The sequence below is a fragment of the Camelina sativa genome, chromosome 10 (genome assembly GCF_030686135.1).
Source record: "Camelina sativa cultivar CO46 ecotype springtype chromosome 10, ASM3068613v1".
NCBI lineage: Eukaryota > Viridiplantae > Streptophyta > Magnoliopsida > Brassicales > Brassicaceae > Camelina > Camelina sativa.
In genome coordinates this window covers 2550200-2568591 of record NC_141889.1, presented here as the reverse complement: position 1 = coordinate 2568591, position 18392 = coordinate 2550200, and the positions used below count along the sequence as shown (strand labels likewise).

General features: G+C 38.6%; 5 protein-coding genes and 1 pseudogene across 6 annotated transcripts; 1 reads left to right on the top strand and 5 right to left on the bottom strand.

The window, feature by feature from the left end:
- Positions 1-54: 54 nt before the first annotated feature.
- On the bottom strand, positions 55-2671 carry LOC104716692 (guanine nucleotide-binding protein subunit beta). The gene is made up of 6 exons (XM_010434109.3): positions 2254-2671; positions 2077-2171; positions 1286-1710; positions 733-1090; positions 527-640; positions 55-393 (listed from the first exon to the last, which is right to left on the bottom strand). Exons 1-6 carry the CDS (start codon positions 2357-2359, stop codon positions 358-360), a joined length of 1134 nt encoding a protein of 377 aa, XP_010432411.2. The 5' UTR covers positions 2360-2671; the 3' UTR covers positions 55-357.
- A 148-nt stretch (positions 2672-2819) lies between these two features.
- On the bottom strand, positions 2820-3545 carry LOC104716691 (SKP1-like protein 11 pseudogene; annotated as a pseudogene). Its single transcript, XR_015568917.1, has one exon. The product of XR_015568917.1 is annotated as an SKP1-like protein 11 pseudogene (transcript).
- Positions 3546-3967: 422 nt separating this feature from the next.
- LOC104716690 (glucan endo-1,3-beta-glucosidase 7) lies at positions 3968-7378 on the bottom strand. Its single transcript, XM_010434107.3, has 6 exons — positions 6961-7378; positions 6552-6847; positions 6108-6476; positions 4865-5212; positions 4474-4735; positions 3968-4302 (listed from the first exon to the last, which is right to left on the bottom strand). The coding sequence occupies exons 1-6, from the start codon at positions 7025-7027 to the stop codon at positions 4121-4123; spliced, it is 1524 nt and encodes a 507-aa protein (XP_010432409.1). The 5' UTR covers positions 7028-7378; the 3' UTR covers positions 3968-4120.
- Positions 7379-8005: 627 nt separating this feature from the next.
- LOC104716688 (cyclase-associated protein 1) lies at positions 8006-10868 on the bottom strand. The gene is given in 11 exon segments (XM_087470008.1): positions 8006-8317; positions 8532-8551; positions 8554-8668; positions 8794-8850; positions 8940-8995; positions 9087-9196; positions 9283-9430; positions 9528-9828; positions 9996-10060; positions 10177-10345; positions 10440-10868. Coding segments are annotated over 11 exon segments (1428 nt in total). The 5' UTR covers positions 10740-10868; the 3' UTR covers positions 8006-8230.
- Positions 10869-11191: 323 nt separating this feature from the next.
- On the bottom strand, positions 11192-14599 carry LOC104716687 (putative receptor-like serine/threonine-protein kinase At4g34500). Its single transcript, XM_010434104.3, has 7 exons — positions 13805-14599; positions 12575-12679; positions 12353-12475; positions 12095-12265; positions 11867-11996; positions 11569-11778; positions 11192-11476 (listed from the first exon to the last, which is right to left on the bottom strand). The coding sequence occupies exons 1-7, from the start codon at positions 14359-14361 to the stop codon at positions 11405-11407; spliced, it is 1368 nt and encodes a 455-aa protein (XP_010432406.1). The 5' UTR covers positions 14362-14599; the 3' UTR covers positions 11192-11404.
- A 977-nt stretch (positions 14600-15576) lies between these two features.
- On the top strand, positions 15577-17260 carry LOC104716686 (3-ketoacyl-CoA synthase 17). The gene has a single exon (XM_010434103.3). It carries the CDS (start codon positions 15635-15637, stop codon positions 17066-17068), a length of 1434 nt encoding a protein of 477 aa, XP_010432405.1. The 5' UTR covers positions 15577-15634; the 3' UTR covers positions 17069-17260.
- The last annotated feature ends 1132 nt before the right edge of the window (positions 17261-18392 follow it).

Genomic DNA, 18392 nt, shown 5'->3' with positions numbered 1-18392 from the left:
AGACTTACTCCATTAAGCCATCCAACCAACGGACTTGTAGAGTTTTACATTCAATTCAACTCAAGATATGGTAGTTACGACTGGTGGAAACAATTGATTACAGAATTCACATTGAGGAGCGAAATAACAAGTAATGCCGTTCAGGAGTTTTAGTAAAGGAGAATGAAGAATTAATAAATCAAAGCACAATACAACAACAAAGGGAAGTTTGATCCTTCTAACCACTCCACTATTTCAAACCAAACACCTTCTGTTCTTCCACAAATGGACCTGACCATATTTTACTTCCGACTACAGAATATATTAGCCAACCACCACAACTGGAGACATGACTCCTACGTTTGTTAATCATCTTCTTCAAATCACTCTTCTGTGCCCTCCAAACGCCCATATCTGTTTATTTCAATGGAAATTCACATATTTACTCAAATTTTCTTACATCTCCGATGATATTTGTTTTGTTGCTTATCTTAATTTCCATCTTATTCAAATTATAACGTGATATAATAAGCAGAGAGACACTAACCTTTAGGTTTGAATCCCAACTTCCTGTACACAAGGCACTTCCATCTGCTGACAACCCCAAACAGCTTATCCGATTCTTGTGTGAATCCTGCTGTAAACCCAAATCCAATACAACCTGCCAGAAAAGCCCCCACATTACCAATTATAAACCTTGCAATGAGTGAGAAAACAACTCTCACCACTCTTCCTCAACATTAACTAGATTACCTCCCCCAAGAGAGTATCCCAAACGTAACAAGTGTTGTTGCTCGCGTAGCCAGCGAAAAGAAGTCTCCCAGAGACTGAGAATGCAATGGAGGTGACTGGTACGTTCTCACCATCACCATGTGGCTGATAAACCTGGAGTTGGTGACCAGTCCTAATGTCATACAGCCTGCATGTTCCATCGTCTGATCCAGTCCCAAATCTATTACCATCCGGAAAGAACTTGACAGTATTAACATCTCCCTCGTGCCCATGAAAGGTACGAACTGCTCGGCTTGCAGCACGACTGTCCCACAAGCGTGCTGTGGAATCGCATGAACCAGATATGAAAGAGTTTGGGTTTGACCCACTGATTGAGACACTGAAAGAAATAGGACACAATCACCGTGTAAGAGGTCATAAGTTTAACTGACTCTTAATATATCAAACCTATAGGCTAATTCAAACGCTCCATCCCAGAGGAATAGTTGTGGATGATTAAGTAGGTATGAAATATATGCTACTTTATTAAAAAATTCGATGCAATAAGCCATGGAGATGAAAGCAACATCCATACCTTAGGACGTCAGCAGTATGTCCAGACTGAAATTCACCACCAAAAACAGAAGTTTTGAGACCAGTAGTCACATCCCATAAGATACATGTTTGGTCACCTGAACTGGTGATTAGGTGGGCATCCTCATTAGGGACAAACTGACAGCACGAAACATACCCCTTGTGACCACTAAGCATTCTCGAAACTGGTACGGTTCCATCCTTGTCCGCGGTTGAGCTAAGACTGAAGATAGAACACACACTGTCTAACCCACCACACGCAACCGACTGACCATTTGGAGAGAAAGCACATGTCATAACCCACGCACAAGGGAGTTTAATAGCATGAGTTTTCTGACTCGTGAGAGCATTCCACACGATTAATCTCCCATCTTGAGATGCACTGACAATCCGGTTCCTCTCCGGTGTCCAATCCAATGAATAAACCTGTAAATTCCACATGTTAACATCTGCAAGCTACCTCATCTAAATATTGTATATCAGTAGTATCATCACCTAACATTCACAATCAACTCTACTGTGTCTACACTCTACAACATCTCCTCAGGATCTTAATCAAATCCCTCTGCACTCCTCAAAAGATGATATAAACTAGTAACATCTAATAGAAAGCAGCAACTAAACAACAAAGTATAGTTCAAACCCAAAATTCTCGAAAATGGAAGGTAATAGTTCCCCAAAATGGAAGCTTTAGTAGTTGCCCTTTTATCACAAGCTACAAAATTCCAAAAAGAAGCATACACTTGAAGGATAAGAAGAGAGACACAAAAAAAGATGGAACTTTTGAGTCACCTTTCCGGTATGTCCCTGAAGAGTACGACAGCAAACCAGATCCGTTGCTCCGAAGCTCACCGGAGTACGTCCTTGCGCCGCCGAATACCTCGCCACTGCCAAAATTCAATCCCAATTAAAGAAGACGAAAACGAGAAGAAGACGAGAGAAAGAGAAGAATAAAAAAAATCCCCAAACCATCGGTGTCGAGGAGCTGAAGGCGTCTCTGTCTAAGCCTGTCACGGAGGTTATTAACGGTCTCCGTAGCGACGGCGTGACGTTCTTTGAGATCGGAGACAGACATTAACGGGGTTCAGACTTAGGCTTCTCCGTCGCCGATCAAAGAAAAAAAAAGGGGAATTTTTGAGAGTCTAGAAGAGAAGAAGGTTCATGATTGAGAGAGAGAAAGAGAGATCAAACCCTAGAAAGAGTGGATTTGGTAAATTACGAGGGGAAAAAAGCTGAAGAAGAAGAAGAAGAAGAAGAATGAGTCAATACACACACAAACACGCTCGCTTGTTGAACGTTGTTGGTTGATGGGCTAAGCTCTGAGTCTGACCTCAACACAAAAGAGAGAAGGAGAGAGAGTCAATTTGACATTGACTGTTCCTATTTTGCTGATTAAAAGTGGACCACAATTACAACTACTACACGGCGTCGTTTAGGAAACGTTTAGATTCCTTTTTTTGTTGCTCCTTATAAATTCAATTATTACTGATTTTGGTTTTTGACTGATAATTAAGGATATTAACAAAGATTGTGAAGAAAAAGAAAACATTGGTTTTGTTATTTCTTTGATATTATTTTAAAAAAAACAAAAACAAAAAAAAGAAACAAAAGTAGACGAAGATCATCATCATCATCTACATTGATCAAGAAATCGAAAAAGAAAACCACACACTAAAAGAAAAGCAAAGAAAGCTGCTTAATGTTTTTTTGAGTCATGATCCGCTCATTCAAAAGCCCATTGATTCTCCCTACGAACCTCTTCTTCTTCCTCAGGTGTATAGTCATTCTTAATGTTGAAGTGTGCACGAATCTGGTCTGGAGTTTTGCCCTTGATCATATCAGCAACAGTTTGGCACGTCAGGTCAAGCAAGCTTACGATGTTTAGGTAGTTCGCAGCAAGAATGAGATCAAAGATCGTGGATTGATCTGTTTCCATGAACTGCTTATCCCACGTCTTGAGTTCCTCCTCGGGGATAGGGTTAGCGGCATCGACGTGATGCTTCTTGCAATACTCAATCACTAGGGCAAGAGTCTTGCTCGTCACGTTAGCAAGAGGGATCTCGGTACTGGCGCAATCGTCTTCAACCATATGCGCTATGGTCTGCGATTGGATCGCGACATCTTCTTCAACCTCGAACGACTGGCCATCGGAGCTCTTCAACATGATCATCTTCTTCGTCGACATCGTTTGTTTCTTTTCTCTGTGAAAGCGAATTTGATGAGAAAAAAGTTTAAGAACTGAGAGAGCGATTGAATTGTTAGGTGATGAAGTTGTGAACCCTATGTGCCGTATTTATAAGCCCTAAGAGTCGGTTCAGTCAACCATTCCTTTTTTGAGATGGAAATAGTTTTCTTTTAACAAAACTAAAAAAGGCAAATTAGTTATTTGCCTGATTCCTTTTCAGAAAAGGTAATTTCACTGGAGTAAACCGAGATAAACCGGGTCAAATTTACAATATTTTTCCTCGAGAACTCTAGAATTTTCAGAGTTGGTTCTGTGGTCAACATTTCCTTCTTCTTTTTTTTTTGTTTTAAGAAAACTTGGGTCAACAATTCCTTTTCAGTAAATGTAAAATTTGTGGACTAAACCAAATTGGAAATTATCTAAGCTTAACTAAAATATTCAGATCCATAAAAGAATGCAAAAAGAAGTCTAGTGGAAATAGCCGTTACAGCAGACTAATGTATAATACAATTTTATTATGGTGTATAGAATTTGAGTGTAACTATTATATAAGACTAATAACAACTTGATCACACGAATACAAAGGAGGGAGAGGAAAGATCAAGAAGGTAAGAGTACTTAATCAAATTACCCCAAGAGCTAATTGAGCCATTACATATTTACATGGAAGATTAGGAACATAAAGATGAGTAGAAAAGATAGAGAAGAAGAGGCATTTGGTTCAGTTGCTCCACTCTTCTTCTCTACTTTGTCTGAGCTCACATACTTGTTCACTACTGCTTTACTTCCTGCTGCTCCTCCTCCTCCTCCCGGATACACGCAACTGTTGTAACCTAACAAATTCAGGTTCAAGATAATTAGGAAAGCTATAGAATATGTCTAATGCATTTGTGCTATTGAGGAGCAATTATCAATCACTAGGTCTTTGTGACAATGTTTTACATACACTAAGTCGAATATTCTATTGGTAGGCTAGTGACAGTTTAAGGGGAGAGAACACTTACTAGGATTTTGGGAGGTGACTGTTGCTGTTTTAGAGAAATCACAGTCTGTAGGCTGTTTAGGAGATTTCTGAAAATACATATTCATGGCGTAGGCTGCGTGTGAGGCCACATTGTTTGGCTCGAAACAAGCTCCTCCTGGCTGTATCGGACCACAGTCTATTCCTTGTCCACACGCCCAATCCAAGCTTGACTGCAACTGATCATCCGTCGCACCCTTCTTGGGTACACACCACCCTGTTGACGTCATTTTTCCCGATGGCGTCTAATTATATGAACATCAAGACATCACCTCATAAGTTAAAACCTCTATTATTTATCCGCATCTGCGTTTACATGTTATAATAACATATTTTTCCATATAATTAAAAAGCCACAACTTCTAATATCTAACCTGACCACTACTGTTGCTGTCACTACTGCTACTCTTGGCAAGGCCTACATCATATGCCATAGAAAGATCAGTTTTAAAAAGCCCGAAGGCCCGTTCCGAAGATGGTCCAGGCTTTAGGTTCTCGTCGTAAAGTGCGAACAAGTAAGTGTCCACTGGCTTTCCAGGCATGAGAGGTGTGCCAACCATGGACTTTAGATGAGCTATTAGGTTTCCGTTGTAAGCTCTGGCGTTATCCACGCTCGTTCCAACCTCATTAGCGTCCCCTCGTGACGCCCAACCTGTTTCCGCCACAACAATCTCCACCTTTTCGAATCCCATTGATTTCAAAGCCGAGTGAACCGCATCAACCTGTGAAATGATGGAAAACTCAGAGAATGTGACGCGTGTTGCAAGCAACGACCATAAACAAAGACTTCTTCTCTACTAAGACGTCACCATTTTTCTTTTTCTTTCTTTCTTCTATTTTCCCGTACATTTTATTGACTTTTTAAAGTCGACATTGCTAACGTGGAATTAATGATGACGAGTACAAAACAACAAAACAAATGTTTCAAGAAACATCTAAAATAAGTAAAACAACTAGTGCGAGTCCAGCCTGTCAGACAATCAGTAAACGAGTGACATGTCATCTCCACGCATACTTATTCCCTGAGAACGATCATTACAAGCATAGTATATGAACTGATAATTAATAATAAGTATTAGAAGTACCAAATCATTAAGCAACTATTTTATTTTAACGATTGTGTATACGAAGGAAAGTGTAAATTCAGGACACATACGTGAACAACTGTCTTTTGTACTATAAATATCATAAGAATATAGATTCCTTATAAATCATAAAGTAGAGATAGAACAAGTTCCTTGCTACAATCTAGTGCCAAGAAAATTTAAAATAAATATATATATACCAAAAAAGAAAAAAACCGAAAGTTCAAACTATAGATTCGTCCACGTGAATACAGCCAGTTTTTATTATTCTCATATTTTTGTGTCACAACAATAAATTACTAGAAACTAACCGACAACTATAAACTATGCTTTTGACGTTTAACTAAACCATTTAGATATATACAAAACAGTCAACCAAATTCACAACCAGAGACTAATAAGAACCTTTAACTACTTCAGTAACAGTTTAATTTAATTACCTTACCAAACACAAATGAATTGATTAGTTATGGACCCGACTTCAACCCAAAAAAAGCGTGGGTGGAGTGGAGCCAACTGGTAATTAATGTACCTGAGCATCGAACATGTTCGTATACTTGATTCCGGTTTTGGAGTCGACCCGTCCGGCGTTAGGCTGAAAGAGACAAAACGACAACGTTTCGGGTCTCGGGTCACTCTGGTACGCAAAGAACGGGTACGGGTTAATAGCGAAAGGTGAACCAGTGTCACTTAGGAATTGCAGGATCCCCTTTAAACCGGTTTGATAACCGGCGGCGAATGAACCGGCTGATGGCGGGTCTGAATTACCGAGCACCGTCATGGCGTGAACCGTCGAGACCTTGATTTTCCCGCCGAGAGACACCGCTTCGAGGGCTTTTTGGAGATTCTGCATCGCCGGGAGTAGCTGGTTCACCAGATTCGGATCGTTCGACATCAGAACCTGCGATGATCGTCGGAACAGAATTAGAGAAATAAATCTCTAAAAAAAGGTTGAAACTTGGCGACGGAGACGGACCTCGTTGCCGACGGTGATGAGGATGATTTTGGAGGCGGGATAGAAAGGGAGGACATTTGAGTTGATCCATTGAGCGGCAGCGTTTGGATCAGAGGCGAGTGAAGGAACGTCGCCGTTAGCAGCGCCGATGACGATACCTACACCTGTACCAGCCAAAGCTTTGATGATGGCGGGATCGGCGCCGTAGAGTCTAACTTTCTGAATCGAAGTGGATTGGAGGAGCTTGGCTGTTTCTGAAGGCGGAGGGAGATTGTCGGCGACTTGACCGTAGTTAACTCCGATGAAAGACTCTGCATCTGTCGGTAACAACAAACAGAACAAAAAAAAAACAGAGGAAGTGAAAAAAGGTTAGATGAAGAAGAAACAGAGGAGATAAAACAAACGACGTCGTGTTGGGGAAGATACTTACGTGAGGATGGGAAGTGAGAGATGGAGATGAGAAGGAGAGAGATGAGGATGCGGAGAAGAGCCATCATGTTGGTGAGAGAGAAGAAAGAGAGAGAGATGATGAGAGATAGTGTTGCTTAAAGAAGAGGTTTTTACTGTAACGGTTATATACAAGGAAGAGAATTTTCCAAGACACGTTTTGTGCTTATTTTTCCACACTACACGTGCTGACTTCTGTTGTTAGTTTCAGAGACTTTTGAGGTATAAAGTCTTCTTCGTTTCGGTCTTATTATATTTTGTAATAAGAAAAAATTGGCTACTTTCCGATGAGGAAACTTTCTGCAGAGAAATTTGAAGTAATATATCTTTTTGAGTTTGCTTGAGTATTTTGTGCCACAAGTACCTTTGCCTTAATCTCAACGTTGTTAAATGTTAAGTCCAAAGCCAAATTTCGTAAATACGACTTAAAAACTTTTACATTATTCATTGTTGTTGCTGGTAGTAAAATGATTAGATTAGTTAGGATGTAGGAGTCAAAGTACCAAAAAAAGGTTGGAACATTTACTGATATCTTTTAGTTGAAGAGAATGGATGGGATACTAATTGTATGAGCGCATACGCAAATAAGGTTCATGCAATGTAGAAAATAAAAATTAATTCCTCAAAAAGTAGATGACAGTATTCCCCTTTTACATGCTATTTCCCAATAGAGTAACCCACTCTTCACGTTTCACCACCAATAACTTTTCTTAGCTTTTGTGATTTTACAATGTTCAAATCAATTATTATGTTGACTTACTAAAACTTCTATTCTGTATTTTTAAAGTCATCCATACTTTTCTCAAGATTTTCTTTACTGTGTTCACATCATATCCTATATACATTAACAAGTTCTTAACAAAACAAAACCCAAAAAGGTTGAATAACATAAAATTATTGCATATTCCAAAAACAGGATTTGCAACTTTTTCCTATCCATGATTTGATTTGTGCGCAATGTCAACAGTCAATAGCTCAGAACAAGCGCAAAAGCAAAGAAAGGAGAAACCCAAATCCAAAACCTCAAGGACGAACAAAACACAGGATGCTCAGATCATATAAATCAAAAGGCCAAAGAACCTCCATACCCAAAATTAGGGGACAGAGACACAAGACAAAAACCAACCAACCAACAAATAAACAAACAGATTCTCTCCTCTATAACAATCTGAAGAAACCAAATATATGAGTATATATAAAAAAAAGGCATGATATTCAAGCAAAACCCAGAGTGCAAATAGATTCTCCTTGGTTTAGGCACCTGAGTGCGAGACCGGTGTTGTCTCAAACTTCCCTTCCGTGAACACATGGTTGTACTGTTGAGGCAGCGCATGTTCCACCTACAATGTTGTAACAAGACAATATGAGAATAATACCTACCATACACAGTGTCATACACATTAGGTTCCTGGTTACACAACCAATGGCTTCTGAATATTGGTATCAACCAACAGTAACCAGATTCCAGAAGTATTTCGTTTTTTGGTGTATAAAGTTTGAAGAATACCAGAAAATCAAAACGTTTTCATGGTTACAAAGAAAGTAAAGGCGTACCCAATCTCCATCAGGGGTAGCACCATTACATTGATCTCACTCGATTTGGCTGTTGTTATCGCTGTCTCTAACGAGTCTTTGTTTAGATATAACTGACAGCCAGTTGTGTTGTCCACAGAAACTGTGGGAGCTGAACCCTAGATTAGCCATAGATGAGTAAAGACAAACGAAGAGCAATCAGTGTCTTGACAAAAAGATATATAGTCTTTAAAAAGATATATCTGCTGCCATTTGAAAAGCTTATAGATTATAGAAAACAAACCTGACATTGCACTTCTACGTTGTTGCAATTCACAATCTCAAATGCAGCAACAACATCCTATACAGACATGTTATATCTTACATTATTAGAAATCACATAACTGTATACTGTAGGAATGTAAGAGGAATGACTATTATTCCACTCACCGTGAAAACAACACCCATTTTGGTGCATTTGTCAATGGTGATGTTATTCACTTTTCCTACAGATTATGCAGCAACAGTAAGGGCCTCAAAGATTTTTGAGTAGATATCCAAACTTTTCACAGTGAGGTTGGAATGCCGCAAAGTTACCTTGTATCTGCAAGACGGAATCTTTGCAACCAAATATGTACACAGACTGTTTGGAATCACACTCGCTGATGACCAAGTCCTTCTTCCCAATCTGGTTCTCAACAGCCCACCTAATAATACAGTAGAAGCAGCAATCAGTACTATAGCATTTCTACCAGAGTTATGTACCATCATAGGAATTGTTAGTAAAACCCACTTGCGACCCATTTGAAGTTCCATTTTCGGTGGTCCAGTTTTTGAGAAGGCTGGTTTACTGGCACGGGTTTCCTTCTCAATGGCACTAACAGCTCCAGATCTATCAGCACGGTTCTTTGTCTTCATATCATCCGTCACTTTTCTAAGACCTGGGAAGCAAAGCACAAGGATAATAAGCTACTTGTGATTCACATTCCAAAATAGACACTACGCCAGAAATATGAAGACATACAACATCAAACCTACCTGAGGTAACAGCACCCGAGCTGAGCTGCTGGAAAACAGCAGACATCCCTTGTTTCTGGTTCGACGATGATGATGGCTTTGAAGATTCAGAACTGAAGATGGGTGCTGGTGGAGGAGCAGGAGCACCGGGTGGAGCCTTGGCAGGAGCAGTAGCAGTAGCAGGTTTCCCTGATGCATTCCATACAGGTCCCAAGGGGTATTGACTTTTAACATAATCCCTTAAACCAGGTACGTAAAGTTCTTTTAAGGCTTTAGCCCATTCCACATGATCTGCGTCTTTGTTACGGTACTCAACCAGAACCTGACGAAGAACATGGATATCACAGAATTAACAATGTGCAAAGAGCATTAAAGAGCAATATAGGATTCTACAACCTAATCAAGTAACTCTCCTTGTTCCCTATTGTTTTTTCATAATCCCATAACATCATAACATATGAAAGCATAGAGATGATTAAAGATTAGCACCTTGTTGTTATAAAACTCAGCCATTTGCCAACTTTCTTCCACATGAGCGATGGGCATGCTCATACCTTGCAGGGAAAAAAACAAAGAGAGAATTTTGAAATCACAAAATTCATAAATTTAGAAACTTTTCCAACATGATGTCTCTCTCTCTCTCTCTCTCTCTCTCTCTCTCTCAGCTTACCACAATCTTTGCCAGTGAAAGCAATCCAAGCCAATGCAGATAAACTATCGGAAGCAGCCTTCAAGTGATTGAAAAAATCAGACCTTTTGCCTTCAGTCATTGCATTAGCTTTCATTGTAACATCATTCAACGGCTTTAGAAATCCAGCCAATCCAGCGAGGTCAGGCTTCTGTTTCGAATCACAACAATACCAAAATATTCACAAAGACGCACCAAAAACGAAACGATCTTAATCACACCCAAAAATACTCAAGCAAACATACCTGCGTTTGCTTGATGCGAACAAGCAGCTCCTTTTGCGAAGCAAATGCTTCGGCGACAATCTTCGTCACATCATGAACAACTCCACCGATCTTCTCAGCAGCGCTTAAAGCCCTACCAACACATTGAGAAATCAGATCGTCATAAGCCAGAATCGAAGGATCGGACGATGCGACATCACCATCGATTGAGAAATCTCCTCCGCGGGAAACAGAAACAACTCCTCCTCCTCCACCGTTGCTTGAGATCCCTTCAAGCCTCGTAACCGCAGCTTCAAGACGTTTAATCAAATCCTCTTCCATGTTTTCGCTCCTCGAATCACACAGATCTGGAGATGAAATCGACTTTTAAAGAATGTGGATTTTGTTTTCCCTTTTTTGCTATGTGGGTTTCATGATGATGGGGGGAGATGTCAGGAGAATATGTGATGACACGTGGCGACTCTTGGATAGTTTCACCAATCGCAGGTAGTGGAGTGGTCGTGGTTTGTCGGATCCGAATTCCGACACATCTGTTTTCAGCTCCACCCGAACCGGATCCGATTTGTCCGAATCCCGGTCATTAGCATAATTTCGGTTTGAGATCGGTTTAGTTTTAAACGCCAATTAATCAGTTCTTCTTCTTCTATGAAAACCAAATTACCAAATTCTGGTTTGGTCCGGGTCAATGTGGCTTAAATTTTGAGTTGAACCAGTTTATGATGCTGTAAACCTGTAAGTGAAATATTCACATGGCCTGTCTAGGCAAACCAAAAGAGAAGGAATGTAACATTCTTTATAGAGTTTCACTAATTTATTTATACATTACATATATGTTATATACAAAATACAAGCCTTAAATCTGAATTCCATCCTCATATATCTAATCTCATTTCTCCAATTTTTTTCCTTTAGGCATATCAATCATCAATTTTAAGAATTAATAAAACATGGAAACATCTATCAATTTGTGGATGTGTAACGAATACTCAACCGTGATGGACATTCTTGTTTGCCATTGAAGCTTTCTCGGTCATTCTTTCCTGGTTTGATCTGTGATCCTGTGAGACACATACAACTTTTGAAATCAGTTAATTGCATAAAGCCATAAAGCATTACTAAAATCTCTTTTTAGCTTTTTTTTTATACTTACAGGACGGAAAGGGAAGTCTTCAGCTTCAAGCATGTGAATGATTTGTCCCATCTTTGGTCGTTTACTAGCATCAAGGTCTATGCAACGCAAACAAACAAGCAAAGCTCTTTTCAAAGCTCTTGGTGGTGGTGAGGTCTTGATTTTAGGATCTATAATTTCTTCTCCACGTCTACTTGCAACCATTCCTTTAAACCAATCAACTAAGTTCATCTGAAAAATGTTTCAACAAACAGATATTTGCATATGTTCTTGGGAGGAGGAATGGGTTATTAGTCAAAAAGCTCCCAAATATAAATACCTCGCCAGGCGGTCTTGAATAATCTACAGGACTTCTTCCTGTAATCATCTCCATGAGCAAAACACCGAAACTGTAGACATCACTACACTCATTGAGCATACCAGTACTTGCATATTCCGGTGAAACATATCTGTAGATTTTTTCACAAAAGAATGTTAAGAAAAATCAGTGTGAAGTCACAATCTGCGTTTGAATAATTGAAAGAAGAGAGGGTATATATATATATACCCAAAAGTTCCCATAACACGAGTTGTCACATAGCTTGTTTCAGATCCTAATAACTTGGCCAAACCAAAATCAGACACTTTCGCGTTCCATTTCCTATCGAGCAAGATGTTACTAGATTTCACATCACGGTGCACAACCTTAGGTTCAAGCCCTTCATGTAAATAGGCTAACCTGTTCATCAAAAGATATGGTTTTAAGTGCCTTCTTGCAGATAGAATGCAATTCGAAAAGAAGAAGAAAGAACAAAAGAAACTGCACCCTTTTGCTGTTCCAATAGCAATCTTCATGCGGATATCCCACGTAAGAGGACTAACCGGACCTACATCACCGTGCAACCACTGCTCCAAGTTTCCATTATCAATATATTCATACACAAGCATCCTTATCAAGAACAAAGAAAGAAGTAAAAAATGTTGTTAGATTAAATACAAACTAGAGTTTACTACTACTAATTCATTTGAGTTGGTATGTTTTTGGCACCTTTGAACACTGTCAGCACAATATCCCATCAGACCAACCAAGTTCTTATGTCTTACTTTTCCAATAGCTTCCACTTCAACTTTGAACTCTTTCTCTGCCTGACCCCTGAAGAAAGTTATGTTTTACCATCAATTTAGCAGATTCATTTTATTATATCTTATAAAATGTTTACTATAAAACAATACTGTGAGAGAGTAAACAAGAAGCCAAAAAAAGTTTCATCCATGGCTCCTCTCAGGACCAAAACAATTATTATATTTCTTTTTAAAATGGCATCAAACTTGCAGTGGTTGTCCTGCCACCAACAACCTGAATCTGCTCAACCTAACTATCAATATAATAGATTTCTGCAATCTTGCTACCTAAACAGAAGATTTATCCATTACATTGATTAAATCATAAAATCAAATCATACAGATTCAAAAGTCATAGACCCAGTGAGACCATCTCATCATCTAAAAAAGGTAACAACTAAAACAAAAGAGGTCAAAAGAAAAGGAAAAGATTAAGGCCTTGTTCGTTTATTCATTTGGATGGACCATCTGAATGAACCATTCAAATGTTGTTCGTTTTTGTCAAAAAAAGAGCATCATCCAGAATCATTCACATGGATCATGAAACGAACAGCGCCTAAAAGAAAGCATTAGTAGAGAATAAAGAACAAAGCACACAACTAATTAATTTTTCCTTTTGTTTTACTCTTTTAGCTTCACTACACCTACCTAAAAGATAACAGCAATTATATAGTTCAATGGTCGGAAATATATTCTCTGAAATGCCTCTGGAACTAAGTAAGCATTGTAATTTAGATATATTGAAGTTACTAATTCAGGAGATAAAATGGTTACATCACTGAAAGTCAAACTCTCAGTGAAATAATTTTAATCCGGATAATGTGTTATCTAATTAAACACTTGTCGGAGAAATACTAAAAGATCAAAGTTTCGCCATTTTCTTGGGGTGGAAAGGAGCGAAGAAGACAACATTTAAAGCAATTTTTAAAAAAACCAAGTAGTAGTAACTAGTAAGTAAGTACCAATGAAGCCTTGACCCAACAATCACGGAGTCCGTGAATTGAAGTAAATGAATAAAATTTGTCAGACATGAGGAATGAATAATTTAATGTTATGTACCACCAGAGAGAGAGGGGGATAAGATCCAAATTTCGAAAAACTGAACTTTTTTTTTCAAAAATGATCTAATCTGAAATTAGTAAACAAAACTACTTACTTGTTGTTAAGGAGGTTCTTGACGGCGGCGACAGAACCGTCAGAGAAATCAGCTCTATAAACGACGCCGTAACCTCCTTCACCGATCACGTTCTCATCAGAGAAGCCACGCGTCGCGATCTCCAGATCTTTCAAGCTATACCATCTTCCCCATCCCATCACCTCGGGACCAACGTCACCACCGCTCGAAGCCACCGACAAAGTGTCAAACCCACCACTCGTACTCGTAGTCGTCGCTTCTTTGCTCGATGCGGGAACCACGACGACAGCTTCGTTTCCGATCTTACCCTTTGATTCGTCGGAGTTTCTAATAAACTTTCCGACCGTCTTCTTGATCTCCGATATCTCCTTGGAGACAAGCGGGATCGAGCCTGAGCTGTGTTTCACACGCATTCTACGAGCGCGTGAGACTCGGTTCAGACAGACGAAGAGGAAGATGAGGACCGAGATCAAGAGTATGAAAACAGAACATATCGCGATAACTATGTAGATGTTTAGTCCCAATATTGAAGGTAACTTTGTGGAGGAGGACTTGTGAGAAGAACCAGAGTCCGACATCGCGAACAACAAAGACTAAACTAAACTCTTCTCTTGGTGTAATAGTTTGGTTCTTTCTTCTCAAACAAAAAAACAAAAAGTTTTGGAGATTGTTCGAAGAAGAAAGAGAAACGTTAGGAGAAAAGAAACAAAAGAGGATGATGACGATAATAAAATTGAGAGAGACAAGACAGAGAGCTCAACGGGTAGAAACTGAGTGTGTTTTTTATTTTAAGGCTTGCGTTTCGCTGTTTATTACGATATTGCCACCGAACGAGGAGTATTAATGTCTAGTTGTTTAATGTTAATGATAGTCTTAGTCTAACTATATTAATTTGGTTTTTATTGAAATAGAGAATTTGTGATCTGTATTTAATAGCTGGATTTGCATTCAATCTTACGCCGTTGGGTTATCGAAATCGTTTAAAATAATAATTTTAGTATATAATGTTGGTGTTCCCGACATGCTATTGGACAATAATACTATACCTTTCTCTTTGGGATCTTAAAAAAAAAAATTATAGTAACACCAGTAGTACTGTGTATTTTAAAATACAGATCCAGTGATTTTTACTAAATAATTGGGCCTTAGCCCATGCTTATTTCACGTCCATATTCTCCGTTAAGATACCTTTTTTCCCTTTGTTAAAAAAAAAAAAAAAAAATACCCTTTTTTCCCTATAAATTTGGAAAATTTAGAAATCGATTCAAAAAATCTTCTCTTCTCTGTTTTCCTATAAAAACCAAAAAAGCTTATTAACTCTTTGCTCCTTACGGCTGCAAATGGTTGCTTAAAATTGAAAGAATTGAAAATTTTAAGTTTGAACAAAATTGGGCTGAATAATACCCATTCATCTCCAAAATAGTGGTTGAACAACTTGAACATTTTTGCAGTAGAATTAGTTTATTTTTTTAACTTTTTAGGTTGAATGGTTGAATAATTATTTTCAACTTCCTCAACCTCTTCCATTCAAATGGTGAAATTTGGTTGAATAATTTTTTTCTAACTCCTTCAATTTTTTGAACTGTGCAACCATTTGCACCCTACGTCTCCCATTAGTTGGCCAATGCACATGATGCCAAAATACATTAATGGCGACTTGTTTCTGTTTTTTAGTTATATCAAACTCCACCCAACCAGGAGAGAAAAATTAATGGTGTGTCTGTCTCTATAAACACAATACATTCCCCTTACGATATTTCTTCTCTTCATCTTTCTCTCTTTCTCAGTGTCTATATATACGCGCACACACATCCAGCTTCAGTTTCTCACCAGCATCAGCAACAAGTTTCCATGGACTCCCAAGACTACGTCAAGCTTGGTTATCACTACCTGATTACTCACTTTTTGAAGTTCATGCTCGTCCCTCTTGTAATGGCGGTTTTGTTCACGAACGTCTCCTTATTAACTCTAAACCAGCTCCAGTACAATCTCGTCGGAGTCATCTCCCTTATCACATTCGCCATATTCGGATGCACAGTCTTCTTCATGTCACGACCTAGATCCGTTTACCTTGTCGATTACTCCTGCTACTTACCACCGTCGGATCAAAAAGTTAGTTACCAAAAATTCATGAATAACTCTAGTTTGATTCAAGATTTCAGCGAATCGTCGCTTGAGTTCCAACGAAAGATCTTGGTTCGATCCGGTCTCGGAGAAGAGACTTATTTACCGGAGTCTATTCACTGCACCCCGCCGCGTCCCACTATGGCCGCTGCGCGTGAGGAAGCAGAGCAGGTAATCTTCGGTGCACTCGATAACCTCTTCGAGAATACCAAAATCAATCCTAGAGAGATTGGTGTTCTTGTTGTGAACTGTAGTTTGTTTAACCCTACGCCTTCTTTATCCGCCATGATTGTTAACAAGTATAAACTAAGAGGAAACGTCAAGAGCTTTAACCTTGGTGGAATGGGATGTAGTGCTGGTGTTATCGCGATTGATCTCGCTAGTGACATGTTACAGATACATAGGAACACTTTTGCTCTTGTGGTTAGTACTGAGAACATTACACAGAATTGGTATTTTGGTAACAAGAAAGCAATGTTGATCCCTAATTGCTTGTTTAGAGTTGGTGGCTCTGCGGTTCTGCTTTCCAACAAGCCTTTGGATCGAAAACGCTCCAAGTATAAGCTTGTTCATACGGTAAGGACTCATAAAGGATCTGATGAGAAAGCATTCAGTTGTGTGTACCAAGAACAAGACGAGTGTTTAAAAACCGGAGTTTCTTTATCGAAAGATCTTATGGCTATAGCCGGAGAAGCTTTGAAGACTAATATCACCACTTTGGGTCCTCTGGTTCTTCCTATAAGCGAGCAGATCCTCTTCTTTGCGACTTTTGTTGCTAAGAGACTGTTCAACGCCAAGAAACAGAAGCCTTACATACCCGATTTCAAGCTTGCCTTTGATCATTTCTGTATTCACGCGGGAGGTAGAGCCGTGATCGATGAACTAGAGAAGAGTTTAAAGCTTTCGCCAAGACATGTCGAGGCGTCTAGAATGACACTGCACAGATTTGGAAACACTTCCTCGAGCTCTATATGGTATGAATTGGCTTACACGGAAGCCAAAGGAAGAATGAGGAAAGGGAACAGAGTTTGGCAGATTGCTTTTGGAAGCGGGTTTAAATGTAACAGCGCGGTTTGGGTGGCTCTCCGCGATGTCGAGCCCTCGTTTAAAAATCCTTGGGAACATTGCATCGATAGATATCCGGTTAAGATCGATCTTTGAACTCGTAAGAACGGTAGATTGGTCTGGAAACATGGTTAGTCCTCCATGTACCAAAAAAAAAAGGTTAACTCTTATATCTTTTGTTCTTTACCAAGGGGTCAAGAAAATCAGTGGAAGGTTAATGTATGTTTGTATATGTTGTGTATAAAGGTAACCCTTAATTAATGACCAAGAATGGTTATGAAGTCAAAAGATAGGACCAAAAGTGTTGACCTATTAAAATTTAAAATTTTAGTTTTTTGGAAAAATTAAATCATTTGTGAAATAAAAATGGTGAGTTAGAAAAATCAAAACAATTTACTTACTTACAAAGAACCTTAAAATTAAACTTAAGTGTTAAATTTAGAATAAATGAAAAAATGCTAAACTTATGACACCAAAACCTACGAACTCTTATAAGGACGGGGATACTAAATTTGTTTGTTTGTTTGTTTTTTTTTTTTTTTTTGTAAATCAATCCGGTTTGTTTTCAATGTATTCAAATTAAAGTCGGGTTATGACACCAACACCAAGCTTACGGATCTGAGGAAGACGGGATGCTAAGTCGGGTTAGTCATCAAGCGTATTCAAATAACTCTGAAGTCTTAGAACTTTTTTTGTTAATAAAATATTTTGTATAATAAAAAAAATTTAGTTAAAAAAATTTAAAACAATTTTTACATAAAATATTATTTGTGAAAGAACTTTTTAAGTGTTAAATTTAGAACACTCGAAAACATGTTAGACTTGTGACACCAAGCTTATTCCAATTTAACGCTTAAGTTTGAAAACTTTTTTTGTCAATAAAAAATATACTATATGAAAAGATTGGTTATAAAAACCTTAAATTTAGTTTAAAGTCTGAAAATAAAAATAAAAAATAAAAAAAATTATTAGTTGGAAAGGAAATAAAGAAAGCAATATACCTCTGGTTGTGATGTGGAAGAAACACAAGATTTGATCGATTCTCATCAGCTTCAGATGACTGAATGAATAGTCGGAACCATGGAAACACCACCAAACACACAGGATCATGACTGGTTCACTACTCTCACTCGTCCTCGTTCCCGCATTCTCGCATCCTTGAGCCGTCTTTGACAGATGGTTAAAACACGAACAGAGCTGAATAAGTAGAAGAAAAAAGAGAGAGTTTGAGAAGTTTGATCGAATGAATAAGAAGAAAGACTTTTTTTGACCTGGAATCGATCTCGATTGAACAGAGATGTTTTCCTCTTTACCGCATTAGATCAGATCAATCCACCGTGTGAAAACGTTTCGGTGATCGTAGAGCAGATTTTGACCTAATTAATTAAGATCGATCACGTACGATCGGATGACGATAATG